The following is a 21,097-nucleotide window of genomic DNA, read 5'->3' as shown; positions in this document are numbered from 1 at the left end:
GGAGCAAGGAAGCCAGTCCAAGCTCCAAAACAACAAAAGGAGGGAAGCCAACAGTGCAGCCTTCAGTCTGTGGTCAAAGGTCCAAGAGTTCCAAAGCTGAAGAACCTGCAGTCTGATGTTCCAGGGCAGGAAGCATCCAGAAAGGGAGAAAGACGGAGGCTGGGAGACTCAGCCAGTCTATTCTCTCCATGTTCTTCAACCTGCTTTTATTCTGGCCGAGCTGGCAGCTGATTAGATGGTGCCCTCCCAGATTCAGGGTGGGTCTGCCTTTCCCAGTCCAGTGACTCACATCTCCTTTGGGAGCACCCTCACAGGCACACCCAGGAAAAATACTTTGCATCCTTCAATCCAATCAAGTTGACAATATTAACCATCATAGTCACCAAGCTGGAGGGTCATAGAACTGGATTCCAGACCTCGTGCGTTTCACTCAAAATGTCATGCTTTTCCCATGCAGCAGTTATCCCACTGAGAGACCCCAGAGAGTCTCTTATACATGTATGCAGGGAAAGGTATAAAAAAGTATCTGTTTGTAATAGCAAAACAAATGGCAGCAACCCCATGTGTCTATTGGGGGAGAAAGGGTAAATAAACTGAAACATTTAAACACCTAAATAGTGTGGCCATAAATGTGAATGAACTAGAGGTGCACATATCACCTGCAATAAGTGTGAAGGAAAAAGCAAATTGCCAAAAAATGCCGTAGTGTAACACCATTTTATATCAAGGTTTACAAATATACAAAACACTGCTATGGTTGGGAACGGTGGCTCATGCCTGTAATTCCCGCACTTTGGGAGGCTGACGCAGGCAAATCGTTTGAACCCAGGGGTTTGAGACCAGCCTGGGCTACATGGTGAAACCCTGTTTCTTCAAAAAATACAAAAAAAAATTAGCCGGGCATGGTGGTGCGTGCCTGTGGTCCCAACTGCTCAGGAGGCTGAAGTGGGAGGATCGATTAAGCCCAGGAGATCAAGACTGCAGTGAGCTGAGGTGACACCACTGTACTCCAGCCTGGGCAACGGAGCGAGCCCCCATCTCAAAATGAAAGCAAAAACAAACACAAAGCACTACTGTGCTTTATTTAAGGATACAACTATGTCATTACAAAGTGCTCACATTCAAGAAATCACATACACCAAATTCAAAATTGTAGTAGAAGGGATTGGATGATACTTTAGGGGAATGACTTAGGGGTCTCCGTGGTTCCTGTGATGTTTTTCTTAAGCAGGGAGGGGGTTTGTTATATTATTTTATACTTTTTCTTCTTAACAGAAATGTTTCATTTATAAAAAAGTGGTACCTTGCCTAAGGACACCCAGCTGGTTAAGGATGGAGCTGGACATGTACAGAAGCCTTGCGACTCCTGGCACACTGCTCTTTCCCCTACAGTAAGCTGTCCAAAAACAGGGTAATTATCTCCCTTGTGCAACTTGGGAAGAGGTGAAACGCAATGTTGAGTAACCCTTCCTTGCTTCCTTCCTTCCCTGATTACAGACTTTCCAACACCCTGGATACCTTCTTTCAAGTTGTTCGTGTTGCCTGCCTCTCAGAGTATAGTTTGGTTTCTGCACAGCTTCAGTGCAAAAAAGAGAAACTTCCTTTCATTGACTCAATCAGAAAGTCTCAGAAAGATCAGAGAAAGTAACCATCCCATCAAGAAGCTGGCACGGGGCCGGGCGCGGTGGCTCATGCCTGTAATCCCAACAGTTTGGGAGGCCGAGGTGGGCCAATCACCTGAGGTCAGGAGTTCAAGACCAGCCTGGTCAACATGGTGAAACCCTGTCACTACTAAAAATACAAAAATTAGCCAGGTGTGGTGGCAGGCACCTGTAGTCCCAGGTATTCGGTAGGCTGAGGCAGGAGAATCGCTTGAACCTGGGAGGCGGAGGTTGCAGTGAGCTGAGATCATGCTACTGTACTCCAGCCTAGGCAAGAAAAAAAAAAAAAGGAAGCTGGCGTGGCAGGCACTTTTGTTTGCCTGCTTAATGATCCTATGTTATCAGGGACTGTCTCCTATAATAGGAATCCCAAAAGGGGGCTACTCCTATTCCCAGCCTCCCCATGGCATGGCTGGTAACTTCATCTCCATAAAGGGAAAATCTGCTGAGGGGTTTCTGGGAAATACACCCCCTGTTGGTAAAAAGGGAGAGATGCAAGAAAGCTGCCATCTCTCTTTCTGCTTTGTATGTTGTCATGCAAGAATGTGATGTTTGGAGCTGTGGCAGCCACCTTGTAACCATGAGGAAAGGACCAAGAGAATAATTAAGAAGCTATTGCTGACCTGTTGAATAATCTCAAGCCACCTATCTCTCAATTGCTTCTTAAGTGAGAATAAAAATGAATCAATATTGTTTATCCACTTTTACTCTAGTGTTTTCTTACTGGCAAACAAAATCACATCATCTGACTCTCCTAAGGAAAGAAAGATAAGCAGGCCTGTGGTCCAGGTACAAACCACCTAGACACACACACTTACATGCCATCTGCACACATGTGCTTAGATGGCATCTAGGATAAACAAAAGTTTGCCAATCCCTTGATTAGCCCTTGCCATAACTTCTACCTGTTCTTTGGATAAGAGTCAAAATCTTTGGCAAGACCTTCCAGGCCTGGCCCAACTGGTCCCTGCCTGTTTCCTGCCTCAACCTGGGCCACTCTCCCCATATGACTCACAAGGTTCCCACACATAAGTCTTGTTGTTGTTTTATTTTGGTTTGGTTTCTCCAGTTTGCCAAAACCTTGTCAATTCAGGGCACCAGCATCAGCTTGTCCCTCTGCCTCAAAAGCGCCTTCCCTCACCCTTTGCCTGGAAAACTTATTCTAAATCTTCCATTCTTGCCCTAACAATGATTTCTTCAGGGAAACCTTCCCATTCTTGATAGATTCCTAATATTTATATATCTCATAGGACGATGTCTTCTCCTTCATAGCCCTGATCGTGTATTATATTTTCTTCTTTTTCTGCGCATTTATGTTTCTTTGACCGTCTCCAACAATGGAATTTAATTCCACTGGAGCAGAGACTGTGTTGGACTTCAGTGTCCCTCCACTCTAACCCAAAATATATGCCATCACCCTATTTTCTCAAAGTGAAGGTCTGGGCAGATCACCTCCATTTTCAAGACTAGCTAAGATAATAAATGTGGCTGAGCACAGTGGCTCATGCCTGTAATCTCAGCAATTTGGGAGGCCAAGGTAGAGGGATTGCCTGAGGCCAGGAATTTGAGACCAGCTTGAGCAACATAGTGACACTCTGTCCCTACAAAAACATTTTAAAAAATTAGCTGGATGCGGTGTTATGTGCCTGTAGTCCCAGCTACTTAAGAGGCTGAGGCAGGAGGATTGCTTGGACCCAGGAGTTCGAGGCTGCAGTGAACTATGATCACACCACTGCACCCCAGCCTGTGTGACACAGTGAGACACGGTCTCAAAAAAAAAAAAAAAAAAAGAAAAAAGAAAAAAGAAAGAAATGCTAGCTAGTATTACTATTACGTCTATTCACTGCCGAGAGTTAAATTTAAATTCCTTAGCCTGGCATTTACGGTCACATTTAATTCATCTCCTTCTTCATTCATTCAGCAAATATTTATTAAACACCAACATGTTCCAGGCACTATTCTAGGCAATAACATAACTTTCCTCCTTTATCTTCCCTCCACTCCTCACTAAGTCATCTGCCATTCAAACCACCTCAACTTCATTGACATTACTCAAGTTTTTCTCTAAACCACACAGTAAATACTATTTTTTCCATATTTTTCACTCAAATTATTTCTTTTGCCTAAAATGCCTTTCTCACTCTGTATCTATCCAATAACTCCTCACCTATCTTTCAAACTCCACCCTTAATATTTTATGCAAAAATGTTTATTAAGCTCCTTTTATGCATGTCCTGGTCTCATACATCGGATCAGACATGCAAGAGACCAGGAAGTGCATACAAAGTGCTTAATAAATATTTTTGCAATTGGAGATTCCCTGAGGGGATGGGGGGGGGGATGCAGGTCATGTGTGTGGCTCTTCACTGTACTTATGCAATGTCTGACACATAGTCAGTGCACATGGTCTGCTGAATTGTGGGGAGGAAAAAACAGCTTGAAAAGCCTCTTTTGCTTTCAAGGCTTAAAGCCTCTGAGCCAAGGGTCTCCAAATATTTTTGATCATGAACACCTCCCTCCAAAAAAGTGAATGGGCACCCCAGTATTAGACTGATTTTATATTTAAACATTGAATTATATACTCTTCATATGATAATGCACAAGCTAAAAAAAAAAAAGCGACTGAAAGCGTGAGATTAAAGAAAGTAAAATTCAGTAGAAATTCTCATGATTTTCATCCAGCATTTCTTGGACCAAGTTGCCCATCCCCATTTTAGAGACCGGTCTAACCTCAGAAGATAACTGACTCTGGCTCACATGGCGGGGCTATGAGGATCTTTCGGGAAAGGCAATGCATTTTCACTGCAATGACAGAGAAGTAGTTGGCCTGGGGCTTCTAAGCCTGTTGCTTCCCACAACCCTGACATCTCTGTTCACTGGAGCTTCCTTGGATCTTGCACCTTGAAACTAACAGATTAGTGATTTTTTTCCTCCTCTTCCATGCCTCATCCATGACCTGGAACTGACCTCATCCATGACCTGGAACTGACCTCATCCATGACCTGGAACTGACCTCATCCATGACCTGGAACTGACCTCATCCATGACCTGGAATTGACTTGCCTATCATTGAAAATAATTGAAATTGAATTATTTCCATTATAATTTCATTGAAATAATAAGCAGCAGGCTGTAAATCCGGGTTGAACTTGAGAGCTGGCTAGGAAGGTACCAGGCCCTTCTCTTGCTTGGGGTTTTGCTGCAGATGAAGCAGCAACTTTGACTTCTCAAGGTAGGCAGGGAATTTCTGTGAATGTCCCATGCTTGGAGAAAGCAAACCTGCCAGGGGACTTGTCCCAATACTGTTTTCTTCCGTGCGTCACAACAATTTATGAAGAGCCACACCATCGCTACCCGAATCCTGCTGGCTCCTCCTCAAGGCAAAATGAGGTTCAGCTGCTTCCCCAGGTGTCTCTAGCCCCACCTCTGCAGGAAGCAGCCCCCTTAGAAACTGCCTAGCCTTCATCTCTGACACGCTGTCAAGGCCAGCACCCTGAGCCTGGTCTGGGCACATAATTTAGGCCTAGGGCTTCAGCACAAACTCTTTGCCAGGTGCCCGCTCTGGGAGTGGCCAGGAGCTTGGGAGTAAAACTGCCAGATGTCCTATTAAAATAACCAGCTCTTTTCATGCCCTGCGCCCTGCATGGCAGTTAGGGTGACCAGTCATCCCAGTTTGCCTGAGACTGTCTCAGTTTAGCACTGAATGTCCCATGTCTTGGGATATCCCTCAGTCCAGGAAGGACTGACTACATAATTTGCAGGGTCCAGTGCAAAATTAAAACGCAGGGAACTTCTTCAAAAATGACGAAGATTTTCAAGATTGTGACAACAGGGTGTTAAACCAAATAAGGTGCCCTTTTGAGCATGGGGACCTATGTGTCGGCACAAGTTACACACTCATGAAGCCATCCCTGGTCCCAGGCAACCCATGACAGTTGCTAACTCTACTCCTTATACAGAGATCTAGAAAAAAATAATGTATTGTTAATTCCACGAGGTTGTTGGTTTCTTACAGAAACATGGGCTGAGACAACAGCTCTTGCTCCCATCTTTCTATCCTCCCCACACCGATGCCAGAGCTTTCTGAAATACGAAATCATGCCACGCCCCAACTTAAACCCTCCCGCCATCATATTCTCAAATGTGACTAATAATAATAATACAGATTGGAGACTCCTGGTATTGACTTCAGTTATTTTTACTATACTGTTGCTTAAATATGTGCCAACATAAAACTTGGCATAAACTTCGTATGCATTAGCATACAAAGCACATGTTTTGGTTTCTTACAGAAACCAAACAGTCTCAAATGTGACTAATAATAATAATACAGATTGGAGACTCCTGGTATCGACTTCAGTTATTTTTACTATACTGTTGCTTAAATATGTGCCAACATAAAACTCGGCATAAACTTTGTATGCTAATAGCTCTTATACAATGGTAAAACCACACTTATAAATTAAAATGATAGGACTATAGAACCAATAAAATTCAAATGATCTACATTCATTTAATGGGACAGATAAGTTTGTTCTGCCAAAACTAAAATGCCGCTCGCAGAGTGATTATGGCCTTGGGTTGGCTGCAGCAAAGTGGGTTATTTTTCATGGAGGTGCTTTTTCATGCTCTGGTCCCCACGTGGCTTAGATCCTTACTTGGGACCCAGCTGGGATATGTTTGTTTGAACACCATGACCTGACACTCCTTGAACCTTAACTTGATACAAAATCACCCTTTGTAGATCAAATCCACCTCTGATCACTCTGCGAGCGGCATTTTAGTTTTGGCAAAACAAACTCATCTGTCCCATTAAATGAATGTTGTTCATTTGAATTTTATTGGTTCTATAGTCCTATCATTTTAATTTATAAGTGTGGTTTTACCATTGTATAAGAGCTATTAGCATACAAAGCTTATGCCGAGTTTTATGTTGGCACATACTTAAGCAACAGTACAGTAAAAATAACTGAAGTCAATACCAGGAGTCTCCAATCTGTATTATTATTATTAGTCACATTTGAGAATATGATGGCGGGAGGGTTTAAGTTGGGGCGTGGCATGATTTCGTATTTCAGAAAGCTCTGGCATCGGTGTGGGGAGGATAGAAAGATGGGAGCAAGAGCTGTTGTCTCAGCCCATGTTTCTGTAAGAAACCAACAACCTCGTGGAATTAACAATACATTATTTTTTTCTAGATCTCTGTATAAGGAGTAGAGTTAGCAACTGTCATGGGTTGCCTGGGACCAGGGATGGCTTCATGAGTGTGTAACTTGTGCCGACACATAGGTCCCCATGCTCAAAAGGGCACTTTATTTGGTTTAACACCCTGTTGTCACAATCTTGAAAATCTTCATCATTTTTGAAGAAGGTCCCTGCATTTTAATTTTGCACTGGACCCTGCAAATTATGTAGTCAGTCCTTCCTGGACTGAGGGATATCCCAAGACACGGGACATTCAGTGCTAAACTGAGACAGTCTCAGGCAAACTGGGATGATTGGTCACCCTAACTGCCATGCAGGGCCCAGGGCATGAAAAGAGCTGGTTATCTTAATAGGACATCTGGTGGTTTTACTCCCAAGCTCCTGGCCACTCCCAGAGCGGGCACCTGGCAAAGAGTTTCCCATTAACCCATGATACTGAAAGACATGCTAATTGGCACCAATGGTATCATAAATAAACATGCAAGCATGGGCACTGAAATCCCATTGCAGTGTCAGTTATAAATAGGCCACCCAAATAAACTAAAAATGCCTACATTAATTTAAAAACTATCAATGAAATAAAAAGAATATAACAATAATTAGCATTTGTTGAGCAACTACTATGTGCCAGGCACTGTTCTAAGAACTTGGCTTGTGATAACTTATTCCATCCTCACAACTCTGTAAGGCCAGCACTAGTATCATTGCCATAAGACAGCTGAGAAAACTGAGGCTGAGAGAGGTTATGTTGACTTGTCCTGAGTCACTCACCATGTGTGGGGAAGTTTTCTAAGAAAAGGCCTCAATATGAACTCACAGACCTCCGATCAAGAATCGGGGATCTTGTGAGGTTCCTGGGATTCAGCCTGGGATCAATAGCTCACAGATTGAAGTTAAAGCTCCTGAGTTTGGCAATAGAAGGCTTTCTTCATCTTGCCCATTGACTTCTCACCCTTTTCTCATTCTGATCCACTTCTCGTTGTACCTCTATAATTCTGGGCTATCTTGAAACTCCAAGAGGACAGCAAGCTCTTTGACACTTTTCATTACCTTTGCTTGGAAGTCTTCCCTCTGCCTGGAATGATCTTACCCCTTCTCACCTAGAAATGGACTGTGTGTTCTTCAAAATGCTCAGTGACATCTCTCTAGGGTGCTGTTCCCAAATACAGTTGACTCTGGAACAACACAGGCTTGGAGTGTGCTTGAAGTTCATGTCCATTTATACTTGAATTTTTACAATAAAATTTACACCAAGTGTGCCTGCCTCTTCTGTCTACCCTTCCCTCTCCTCCACCTCTTCCACTTCTGCCACCCAAGACAGCAGGACCAACTCCTCTTCTTCCTCCTGCTCTTTGATTTAACGTGAAGATGACAAGGCTGAAAACCTTTATGATGATCCACTTCCATTTAATGAGTAGTAAACATATTTTCTCTTCCTTATGACTTTCTTAATAAATTCTTTTTTCTAGCTTACTTTATTATAAGCATACAGTATATAATACATATAACATATAAATTATGTATTAGTTGACTATTTATGTTATTGGTAAGGCTTCTAGTCAACAGTAGGCTATTAATAGTTAAGACTTTGGAGTCAAAAAGTTACATGTCAAATTTAAACTGTGTATGGGGTTTGCATCCCTAATCTCTGCATTGTTTAAAGGTCAGCTGTAAGTTCTTTGGGATCCCACCACACCAAAGTCTCCCTTCTCTTCTCAAAGACATTATTATCCTCCTCACAGCCTGTGCCCTGGCAGCCTTACAGAGCTGAACCAACCAGATCTTTCTCCTTCTGAGGTTTTAAACTAAGACTCCCAGAGCCTGCAGGAACTTGAAGTCAGAAGCTATGCTATGATAACAGCTAGCACTTATTTAGTGCTTACATTGTGCCAGGCCCTGTCCTAAGGCCATTGCATATATCACCTTATTTCAAGCTCATAGCACTCCTACGCGGTGGATATCATCTCCCCATTTTACAGGCAAGAAAGCTGACGCACAGAGAGGAGGATGAATTCTCCATGGTTGTACCAACAGTGGAGCACCTGCATGTGAATCCAGAGTCCATGCCTTGAGTTATGACACCTTATTGCTCCAGTGATTGCAGGAGAACTGGGACTGGGGCTGGTGTAATGGCAAAACCACAGGCAATCTGGAAATATACAAGATCAGAAACTGAGGAGTGGGAAAAGGAGAAGCTGGTTCACAGTGAGTAGAATAGGCCATATAGGCAGACAGAAGCAAAGAAAGGATAAAAACCAACCCCAAGATGCAGAGAGAGTCTCTGTCCTAATTGTACCAATGCCCCAGCCACTGCTCAGCCACCTGCTGTGCATCTTGTTTGGAGCCCAAGTCTCTCATGCAACTTTTCCTTTATTTTCCATTGACTCGTTTTTTTAAAACCTGACTCAGACTGAGTGACTTTTTTTTCCTTATCACCAATGCTAAAAAACTCCAACCACTGGAAATTCACCAGCTCCAATGTACTCTAAGGCCCTGCTGCTATGCATTTTTGCCACACCTAAAAGGAAGCTCACCTGCTGGCTCACCGAGCAATAACTGGGTCATACTTACGCCGAAATTTTTAAGCAGAAGTGTGTGTCGTGCAATACTTAGAACATATTTATACTAAAAAATTATTTGCTGTTTATTTGAAATTCAAATTTAACTGGCTGTTCTGTATTTTATCTGGTAACCCTAACCTGGAATTGTATGAGAAATGCAGACACTCAGGCTCCACCCCAGACCTAATAAAACAGAATCTGCATTTTTAACAAGACCCTTGAGTGACTCGTGCACATGAAAGTTTGAGAAGTTTGGCTAAAAGATGAATTAAAGGCAGTCCCGAGACAGTAAGGTAGCTCCTTGTCCACAAGGGACCCAAACCCTTCTTATCTTTCTATTCCAATATACTTACCTCATGCTTTCTATCCTTAAGGTCACTTCCTGGCAAAGGTTGCCAGCATAAGTCTGGCCTCCAGATAGAAGCAAAAAGATGCCTACAGACATTTCCCAAACCCCATAGAATGGCCTCCACTCCCATCTCATTAGCTGTGCCTATTGCAAGGGGAGCTGGGAGATGTAGTTTTTCCTTTGGGCCCAGGATGCTTCTGTGACTTAAGTGTAAGTCTGTGGGATGGATATTCAACAGGAAGCAAATCTCTGCCATTTCTTCTCCCTGAGAAGAACTTGGTAAAGTTAACAAGATGTGTTCAGGTTGACCAGAGGGTCTGACCAAAGCAAAGAGGCAGGGAAGGGCAACAAGACCCCTGAAATAAGATGAAAGAACAAGGGAGTCCTAGCTGTGTTCTAGACCTAGGATAATTATAGTACTCAGCTCAACAATAGATTCTATGCTTTCACAGAGAAGAGATATTTTGGGTATATTTTGGCTGATGTAGAAAGCTCTAGCAGGCACAGATACCCTAATACCATACTCGTGTTCCAAAGAACAATGACTGATTGCAGGAGTACTAGACTTATAATCTTGCAAGGTCAAGCACAAAACACTGTTGGGTATGCTGGACCCCAAGGAAGTGCAACTTCTGTTGGGATTTAGGTTACAAAGGGGAGTGTGGTGGAACTGCACAGAATCAGTCTTCAACAGCAATGTCATGTGGCTGCAAGAAGCGATAGCAATGACAGAGCAATCAAACTCTAGTACTCTCTGCTCATTGTTGAAGACACCTGGTTCCCTTTAGACTACATAAGCCCTTTAAGTGTGAGGACCACTGAGGATGGTCCTAAATGGAGTATCAACATCTCACTGGTAAGAATGTTCAAATGTTTAATTGAAAACAAAAATGAGGCCGGGCGCAGTGGCTCATGCCTGTAATCCCAGCACTTTGGGAGGCAGAAGCGGGCAGATCATGAGGTCAGGAGTTCGAGACCAGCATGGCCAACATGGTGAAACTCTGTCTCTACTAAAAATACAAAAAAATTAGCCTGGCCTATTGGCATATCAGTAATCCCAGCTACACGGGAGGCTGAGGCAGGAGAATTGCTTGAACCTGGGAGGTGGAGGTTGCAGTGGGCTGAGATCACGCCACTGCACTCCAGCCTGGGTGACAGACAAGACTGTCTCAAAAAAAAAAAAAAATTAAGATATATTTGCACTCTGAGATCAAGGAGCAAAGAAAATTCTCATGGTATTAGGATGATAAAGAAGATATTATTGGAGAGGACAACCTTACTTTCCCCTCAAATCTAACCCTCCAGGTTTGGTTAGTCCAAACCCATAACTGCTCTTGCATCACCTCACACCAGATTTCTCTCAAGTAATGCCAAACTGAATTAATTCGGGGTTTCTAGATGTTTGTTATACACCATGACAAAACCCACTTCCGATGTAAGAAGTATTTTTCTTCAAATAGCAGTTGAGCATGGCAAGCAAGTTGTGCCTGGAATCAGCCTGTTCCATACTGTGGGGCTTTATTAACAAACCGCCTTTCTTTAATTGACATTTCTTTCAAGGCAATTTGCAGAATAAAGATAAAAATCCTCTGTGCCAAATTATAACTCCTCCTGGAGGGAGACACAGTGGTCCCACTTATTCTCTCTTTTGTAGGGACTCCAGCAGATGTGAGCCCATAATTGTGAAAGATGGCAAGAAATTTGTGCATTCTGGCAAGGGAGAGGATGGCCGGAATGAGAAGCCACAGTGGGATGAATTTGGAGGATAATCCAAGCAGTGTCAGTGAGAAGAGGGAGGCTCCAGCCTTGTTACAGGTCAAGTGCCAGGTGAGACAAAAACTTAAAAACCAAACCAAACCAAACCAAAACAAAGCTACAAAGAAAAAACGCTTTCACTCTTTGCCCACAGAATGAATATTTAGAAGAGAGAGAAGGAGAAGGAGAATTAAAAGGAAAGGGATGGAAGGAAGAAGAGATATTGGATCTAAGGGACTGAAATATATCAACGAATTGTGCAAAATCCACTCTAGGTATACAATGTCAGTTACTCATCTGTTGCATGTGGTTTCAATTTCCTTTTAAATCCATATGGGTTTGAAATGAAGCCAGACCAGGGTAGGATGAAGGGGAGCCTGTGTCTCACTGTTTCCCTCAAAACAAAGTTTTGGATATTTTTGGTCATTCCCTCTGGGTTCTCAGTGCCTGGTGGATTCCATCGACAGTGGATGTTAAATCCATCCTCTGGAAAGGAAGCGCTTGCAGATATTGAACGTGGACCTCAGAGTCTCTAATGTGATGAGAGATTGCAACCAACTGGCTTCTGCCTCTTAAGAGGCCCTGAATCCAGGCCGTCTGGAAATTAAACAGCGAGCCCAGCTCACTGCTACAGCTTCTCAGTGTGATTGCCACCCACGATTGGCTCAGCATCTCTTCTAAAACATGCCAGCAACTGTGTCTTTTTTTTGTCAATGCAAGTCCAGATGCTGGTTTGAAGGAGGTAAGCTTTGTTTATGAGCCCCTATAGCTCACTCTTTGCAGCATTCAGAAAGAGAACAAACGCCTTGGGTGTGATCTCCATGACCCTGCCTGACCCAACTCCTTCATCACCTTTCTGACCTCACCTCCCCAACGTTCCCTCCATTCCAACCCCTCTGGCCTCCTCATAATCCCCTGAACATAGCAGACAATCTCCCACCTCAGGGCCTCTGAACTTACTGTTTCCTCCACTTGAAATTCTCCTCCTCCAGATACATGCACATCCTCAGATCTCACCTTGAACATTACCTTCCCTGGCAGCCCTACGTTTTTAAACCGCCCATGGCTTCCTAACTTCCTGGTCTACTTTACTTTCTTCCCACCTAAGCATTTATTCCTACTGAATGCAGTATATAAGTTACTGGTTTAACTTGTGCCTTACCTATCTGTCTCTAATTAGAATGAATGCTCCATGAAGGCAGGGCTTTGGTCTATTCCATTCTGTACTCAATCTCCAGTGCCTCGGACAGAGCCTGGGATATGCCAGGCCCATCACAAACATGTGTTAAATGAACTGATAAAGTAATAAACAGAAATGCGCATTTGGCAATTTGAAAAGCTGAAAGTATGGCATAGTCTAAGTTGGGCAATCTATGGAGAAGTGGGGCTAAAGTTGACTCGGTTTTATTTCCTTTTTTTTAATTAATTAATTAATTAATTTATTATTATACTTTAGGTCTTAGGGTACATGTGCGCAATGTGCAGGTTAGTTACATATATACATGTGCCATGCTGATGCGCTGCACCCACTAACTCGTAATCTAGCATTAGGTATATCTCCCAATGCTATCCCTCCCCCCACCCCACAACAGTCTCCAGAGTGTGATGTGTCCATGTGTTCTCATTGTTCAATTCCTACCTATGAGTGAGAATATGCGGTGTTTGGTTTTTTGTTCTTGCGATAGTTTACTGAGAATGATGATTTCCAGTTTCATCCATGTCCCTACAAAGGACATGAACTCATCATTTTTTGTGGCTGCATAGTATTCCATGGTGTATATGTGTCACATTTTCTTAATCCAGTCTATCATTGTTGGACATTTGGGTTGGTTCCAAGTCTTTGCTATTGTGAACAATGCCACAATAAACATACGTGCGCATGTGTCTTTATAGCAGCATGATTTATAGTCCTTTGGGTATATACCCAGTAATGGGATGGCTGGGTCAAATGGAATTTCTAGTTCTAGATCCCTGAGGAATCGCCACACTGACTTCCACAAGGGTTGAACTAGTTTACAGTCCCACCAACAGTGTAAAACTGTTCCTATTTCTCCACATCCTCTCCAGCACCTGTTATTTCCTGACTTTTTAATGATTGCCATTCTAACTGGTGTGAGATGGTATCTCATTGTGGTTTTGATTTGCATTTCTCTGATGGCCAGTGATGGTGAGCATTTTTTCATGTGTTTTTTGGTTGCATAAATGTCTTCTTTTGAGAAGTGTCTGTTCATGTCCTTCGCCCACTTTCTGACGGGGTTGTTTGGTTTTTTCTTGTAAATTTGTTTGAGTTCATTGTAGATTCTGGATATTAGCCCTTTGTCAGATGAGTAGGTTGCAAAAATTTTCTCCCATTCTGTAGGTTGCCTGTTCACTCTGATGGTAGTTTCTTTTGCTGTGTAGAAGCTCTTTAGTTTAATTAGATCCCATTTGTCAATTTTGGCTTTTGTTGCCATTGCTTTTGGTGTTTTAGACATGAAGTCCTTGCCCATGCCTATGTCCTGAATGGTATTGCCTAGGTTTTCTTCTAGGGTTTTTATGGTTTTAGGTCTAACATTTCAGTCTTTAATCCATCTTGAATTGATTTTTGTATAAGGTGTAAGGAAGGGATCCAGTTTCAGCTTTCTACATATGGCTAGCCAGTTTTCCCAGTACCATTTATTAAATAGGGAATCCTTTCCCCATTGCTTGTTTTTCTCAGGTTTGTCAAAGATCAGATAGTTGTAGATATGCGGTGTTATTTCTGAGGGCTCTGTTCTGTTCCATTGATCTATATCTCTGTTTTGGTACCAGTACCATGCTGTTTTGGTTACTGTAGCCTTGTAGTATAGCTTGAAGTCAGGTAGTGTGATGCCTCCAGCTTTGTTCTTTTGGCTTACGATTGAGAGAAGAAGGGTTCAGATGATCAAATTACTCCGAGCTACGGGAGGATATTCAAACCAAAGGCAAAGAAGTTGAAAACTTTGAAAAAAATTTAGAAGAATGTATAACTAGAATAACCAATACAGAGAAGTGCTTAAAGGAGCTGATGGAGCTGAAAACCAAGGTTCGAGAACTACGTGAAGAATGCAGAAGCCTCAGGAGCCGATGCGATCAAATGGAAGAAAGGGTATCAGTGATGGAAGATGAAATGGATGAAATGAATGAAATGAAGCGAGAAGGGAAGTTCAGAGAAAAAAGAACAAAAAGAAATGAGCAAAGCCTCCAAGAAATATGGGACTATGTGAAAAGACCAAATCTACGTCTGATTGGTGTATCTGAAAGTGACGGGGAGAATGGAACCAAGTTGGAAAACACTCTGCAGGATATTATCCAGGAGAACTTCCCCAATCTAGCAAGGCAGGACAACATTCAGATTCAGGAAATACAGAGAACACCACAAAGATACTCCTCGAGAAGAGCAACTCCAAGACACATAATTGTTAGATTCACCAAAGTTGAAATGAAGGAAATATGTTAAGGGCAGCCAGAGAGAAAGGTCGGGTTACCCTCAAAGGGAAGCCCATCAGACTAACAGCGGATCTCTCGGCAGAAACTCTACAAGCCAGAAGAGAGTGGGGGCCAATATTCAACCTTCTTAAAGAAAAGAATTTTCAACCCAGAATTTCATATCCAGCCAAACTAAGCTTCATAAGTGAAGGAGAAATAAAATACTTTACAGACAAGCAAATGCTGAGACATTTTGTCACCACCAGGCCTGCCCTAAAAGAGCTCCGGAAGGAAGTGCTAAACATGGAAAGGCACAACTGGTACCAGCCGCTGCAAAATCATGCCAAAATGTAAAGACCATCGAGACTAGGAAGAGACTGCACCAACTAATGAGCAAAATAACCAGCTAACATCATAATGACAGGATCAAATTCACACATAACAATATTAACTTTAAATGTAAATGGACTAAATGCTCCAATTAAAAGACACACACTGGCAAATTGGATAAAGACTCAAGACCCATCAGCGTGCTGTATTCAGGAAACCCATCTCACGTGCAGACACACACATAGGCTCAAAATAAAAGGATGGAGGAAGATCTACCAAGCAAATGGAAAACAAAAAAAGGCAGGGGTTGCAATCCTAGTCTCTGATAAAACAGACTTTAAACCAACAAAGATCAAAAGAGACAAAGAAGGCCATTACATAATGGGACAGGGATCAATTCAACAAGAAGAGCTAACTATCCTAAATATATATGCACCCAATACGGGAGCACCCAGATTCATAAAGCAAGTCCTGAGTGACCTACAAAGAGACTTAGACTCCCACACATTAATAATGGGAGACTTTAACACCCCACTGTCAACATTAGACAGATCAATGAGACAGAAAGTCAACAAGGATACCCAGGAATTGAACTCAGCTCTGCACCAAGCGGACCTAATAGACATCTACAGAACTCTCCACCCCAAATCAACAGAATATACATTTTTTTCAGCACCACACCACACCTATTCCAAAATTGACCACATACTTGGAAGTAAAGCTCTCCTCAGTAAATGTAAAAGAACAGAAATTATAACAAACTATCTCTCAGATCACAGTGCAATCAAGCTAGAACTCAGGATTAAGAATCTCACTCAAAACCACTCAACTACATGGAAACTGAACAACCTGCTCCTGAATGACTACTGGGTACATAACGAAATGAAGGCAGAAATAAAGATGTTCTTTGAAACCAACAAGAACCAAGACACAACATACCAGAATCTCTGGGATGCATTCAAAGCAGTGTGTAGAGGGAAATTTATAGCACTAAATGCCCACAAGAGAAGGCAGGAAAGATCCAAAATTGACACCCTAACATCACAATTAAAAGAACTAGAAAAGCAAGAGCAAACACATTCAAAAGCTAGCAGAAGGCAAGAAATAACTAAAATCAGAGCAGAACTGAAGGAAATAGAGACACAAAAAACCCTTCAAAAAATTAATGAATCCAGGAGCTGGTTTTTTGAAAGGATCAGCAAAATTGATAGACCGCTAGCAAGATTAATAAAGAAAAAAAGAGAGAAGAATCAAATAGATGCAATAAAAAATGATAAAGGGGATATCACCACCGATCCCACAGAAATATGAACTACCATCAGAGAATACTACAAACACCTCTACGCAAATAAACTAGAAAATCTAGAAGAAATGGATAAATTCCTCGACACATAGACTCGGTTTCATTTCCATAAGGACCCCCCACCCTACCCTGTACCTGTTATAATAGGCCCACACTCGTTTACAAGGAAGCCGGTGCCAGGAGCTCCCTGGGGATGGGCTGCCTGCCTCCTGTTAGGTCACAGCTTGACCAAAGCCACAGATGGTGTCCCCAGGGCCATTTGCATCAACCTGGCATTCAAGGCCCTGCCCAGCCTGACATGAATCAGCCTTTATAGCCATGTTTCCAATAGTCTTCCATTTTGTATTCATTCACCCAACAACATGTGTCCAGTTTTATCTTAAATCATTCCAATTTGCATTCAACCCCATTAGATAGTCTTGCTTGGGAGAATAGTAAAAGAACATTTTTGTTTCTGCAACTCTTTTAGCTCAATTTTGTGGTCAGGAAGCTCCACAGATTCAGGGGTTCAGCTTTCCCTCTCCAGGGCTTTCTCTACATCACGGGCCCTTGAGTCAGCTAAGAATGACTGAGTTTTCTTTGATGGCATTTGTCCAACATCACGCAAAGCGTAACCCTGGAGTCCAGTAGAAGAAGTAGTATCTAGCCTGTCATTTAACCCACAACGCATAATTGGTATATCCACCATATAAATACATTAACACATACACAAACATAACACACAGATATGCAAAAGAAAACACATACAATGCAAGAAATAAACATGTAAAAACACACACAACTGTAGACACATATGAAGCAAACACCTGTAAGCAAAATTTCTCGATCTAAATTCAGTGAAGCTTTCCATGTTGTTTAGACTGTCCTGGAAGATAACATTGAAAGGCACCAACAGCTTCTGCTTAAGGGGTGAGACGTGGATTCTTTACCCTAATAGGTAGTTCTTTTCCTTTTTCTTTCCTTAGAATTGGCTGTTTTGACCAATCAAACTCTTGGCTTGGTTTTGTGTTGAAATGATCATAGCTCAACCTTAGACCAGGCTGTTCTGATATGCCCTTACTTTATCAAATTGTTAGCTAAGGATTATTATAGAGATTCTTTTAAGGAAAAGTGTTTGCACTGGGCATGTGCTGTGGATATGCTGGGAAATGAGTATATTCTGGGCTCTGCTTTGAGAAGCAAAAGGTGATCCTAGGTGGGGAAAAATCAAAGGAGGAACATTCTATAAACCTTTTTATTTTTTTGATCCTTGAAACTGGGATAAATGTTCTAAGGGCAGTTCCCCTGATAGTACAAAATTACCATAACTGATCTCACAAAGGAAGATAAATAAGAAAATACATTTGTTTCAAGGGAGCCAGGGAGAAGGTATCTTTTTGCCTTCTTTCTCTCTCTAGCCTGTTATATTCTTCACCTGTTCTAGCTATTTCTTGCTGGAAACAATCTCAAAAAGGCTTTCTCTATCCAGTATGGAATGATTTATCTTAGTCTTGGAATTCTGGGATAAAATGTGCATATATGCATACATGTGTACACACACACATAACGTACATACACACATGGGACCTAAAGTTTTCAGGAAAGGTTTTTATTTATTTTTTAAATGAAAAGCAATGTGACAGTACTTTCAAACTGGCTTATAAGAGGCACATCAATCCAGTTGTGAACTGAGAACTTTTTAAGGGAAGGAGAAATTGTTTCCATTAAGCCCTGAAACAGTATTCTTTCCCATTGATCATCTAAACCAATTTGCTTTATGTTGAATAGCTGTATTAGGAAAAAAAAGTCAGCTGTTGATACCATCCAATGTCAGCTAGATGGATTTTTTTTTTCCCTCAACATAAGGTGCAGTTGTAGTTTTCCTCAATCTCATAATTAAAAAAAGGTGATAAGCTATTTGTTCTGAATCAATTCACTTAGATTTTAAGGAGCATAACGGAACGTCTGTTGTTCCTGAAATAAACAACACAATCTCGAGTACTCAGCCAGCATGCCTAAGGTGGTAGGAATACTGTGTTTTCGTCCTACCAAGGTTCTTTACCCGGGGCTCCCTGACCCAGAAGACCTGTGCATAAAATTCAGGGCTGTGTGACTTGGATGGGGAAAATGTGCTTATCAGTTTTAACTAATTTCCACCTCAAATGCAGCATTTCAGTTAATTATGAATATAAGCAAAAATGACAGTAGCAATATTAATGACTTTGCACCTATGGTAACCACAGATAGTTTATATTAGATTACAGACTTCTTTTGTAAAATCGGATGTAGTCTATCTCACATGCATTTAAAAACAGCAAACATCATTTTAAGAAGGGGTTCCTTGAGCTTCCTCAGACTGCAAAAGGCACCATAACCCTGTAAGTGTTAAGACCCCTTCTCCAGGAGACCTGGGTCATTAGTAAAGGTCATGATCCAGCACGGACTGTGAAGGTGCATGGCATCCCATCACCAGGAAACTCTTTTTTTGTGGGAGGCCTTGAAACCATCTCACCCATCCAGCAAAATGCTCACTCTAATGCCCCAGGGTGGAATCTGTCATTACTGTATGTATTTAAGCTTCTTCAGATTAGCGGCAGAGGTGAAGGAGAAAGAGGAAAAAGAGATCACATACCACTCCTCCATCTCTTCACATATTTTGATTTAAATATGGAATCATACTCTACATCAGTATTTGGTAAACTTTTCTTTTCTGTTTTTGAAACACTCTGTTTCCCAAGCTGGAGTGCAGTGGTGCAATCATACCTCACAGCAACCTCTCTCTCCCAGGTTCAAGGGGTCCTCTTACCTCAGCCTCCCAAGTAGCTGGGACTACAGGCATGTGCCATCACACCTCGCTAACATTTGTATGATTATGATTATTTTATAGAGATGGAGTCTCATCAGGCTGGTCTCAAACTCCTGGGTTCAAGTGCTCCTCCCACCTCAGCCTCCCAAAGTGTTGGGATTAGAGGAGTGAGCCACCACGCCCAGCCTGAAATCTTTTTCTTCCTAATTTTTTAATTTTTGGAGACAGATCCTCCCTCTGTTGCCCAGGCTGGAGTGCAGTGGTGCGATCTTGACTCACTGCAACCTCCATCTCCTGGGTTCAAGCCATTCTCCTGCCTCAGACCGCTGAGTAGCTGGGATTACAGGTACGCACCACTATGCCCAGCTAATTTTTATATTTTTACTAGAGATGGGGTTTCACCATGTTGGCCAGGATGGTCTCAAACTCTTGACCTCAAGTGATCTGCCCGCCTCAGCCTCCCAAAGTGTTGGGATTATAGGTGTGAGCCACTGTGCCCAGCCTGTAATCTTTTTCTTCTTAATATTTTGATAGCACACCTTGACGGAGCTCTTTCTCTGTCCCAAGCAACATTCTAAGTGCTTGGCCTGTGTTATCTTATTTCATTCTCACAACCACTCTCAGCAGGGGGTACTATTCTGACCCCTCATAAATGTTGGCTAAATGAATCATAGCTGTCCCTTATTGAAGACTTACCATGTGCCAGGCACTATTCTCAGAGTTTTGTACATGGTCTCGTCTACTCTTCCCAAAAGCCCACAGCTAGGTTTTATTATTTTTACATTTTTTAGATAAGAGAACTGAGGCACAGAGAGATTAAGTACCTTGCCCATGATCACACAGCTGGTAGGTCACCAGTGGAAACTTCTGGATATCAGTGGAGACAGTCCGACTGCAGAGACTGTGTTGTTAACCAGCAGGCAGTCCCACCCTCTATGATGAACTTCTGTCATGGTGATTATTTGAGCATGCTTTAGTTCGTACGGTTGCCGCATCATTCCTGGAATAGGAGACAGCTTTTTCTTTCACATAGATGGATGCCCAAATCACTCTATCAGTATTTTCTACAATTTGGTGACTCTACCCTCACCAAAGCATCATTTCTTGAGAAAAAGAAGAGAAATAAATGAAGCAGCAGCACGAGCAGTTTCTCTTCCTGCTGGTCTGTAATCTGGCCACGACTTTAGGCTGTGGCTGAAATTCCTGACCTTAAATTCCAGCAGCCTCTGATTGAGGGCACCCACTCACTCAAGCTCCCTTCTTGGAAACAGTCAAACGCCATCTAGTGACTGAATAAAGAATCGCATACTCCTTTCAGCCAGGAAGGGAGACCATGGAGGGGAAGCCAGGCTGGGTCAGGAGGAGGAAATCCTCTCTGGGCTGGTAAAGTTGAAAGTAAGGAAATCACTGAGCCCCGAGGAACTGCACCAGCATCCGGATAAAAACTCTTCAGTCTTCACTGTGAACACATCTGGTTAGTTGATGAAACTGTTTTCACAGTACATCTGGCTGGATAGATATAACCACACAGCCACCACCACAGGCTCATATTAACTGAGCAGTTTCTTCCCAGCAAAACTAACTGCCTGGAAAAAAATGCATGAACAAAACATAGTTGTAATTTTTCAAATCTAAATAATACCAATAAGCTCAGCGATTTGCTCTTTTGATCGAGACTGTTTTATGCTAGGAACTGTGCTAAGTGTTTTACATACAGTGTCT

The 21,097-nt window shown here is 42.3% G+C and overlaps 1 protein-coding gene across 1 annotated transcript in view; it reads right to left on the bottom strand.

Moving 5' to 3' along the window:
• Window positions 1–20,489, bottom strand: part of XYLT1 (xylosyltransferase 1) — a 480,356-nt gene extending 459,867 nt beyond the window's left edge. Inside the window, exon 1 of the mRNA XM_054533549.2 lies at window positions 20,200–20,489. Within this exon, the coding sequence (XP_054389524.1) occupies window positions 20,200–20,208 (9 nt within the window). The 5' untranslated portion in view covers window positions 20,209–20,489. The remainder of the gene's footprint in view (window positions 1–20,199) is intronic.
• Between the last annotated feature and the right edge of the window lie 608 nt (window positions 20,490–21,097).

This window comes from Pongo abelii, chromosome 18, assembly GCF_028885655.2.
Source record: "Pongo abelii isolate AG06213 chromosome 18, NHGRI_mPonAbe1-v2.0_pri, whole genome shotgun sequence".
In the NCBI taxonomy this organism is placed as follows: domain Eukaryota; kingdom Metazoa; phylum Chordata; class Mammalia; order Primates; family Hominidae; genus Pongo; species Pongo abelii.
This window is presented reverse-complemented; position numbering and strand designations above follow the sequence as displayed.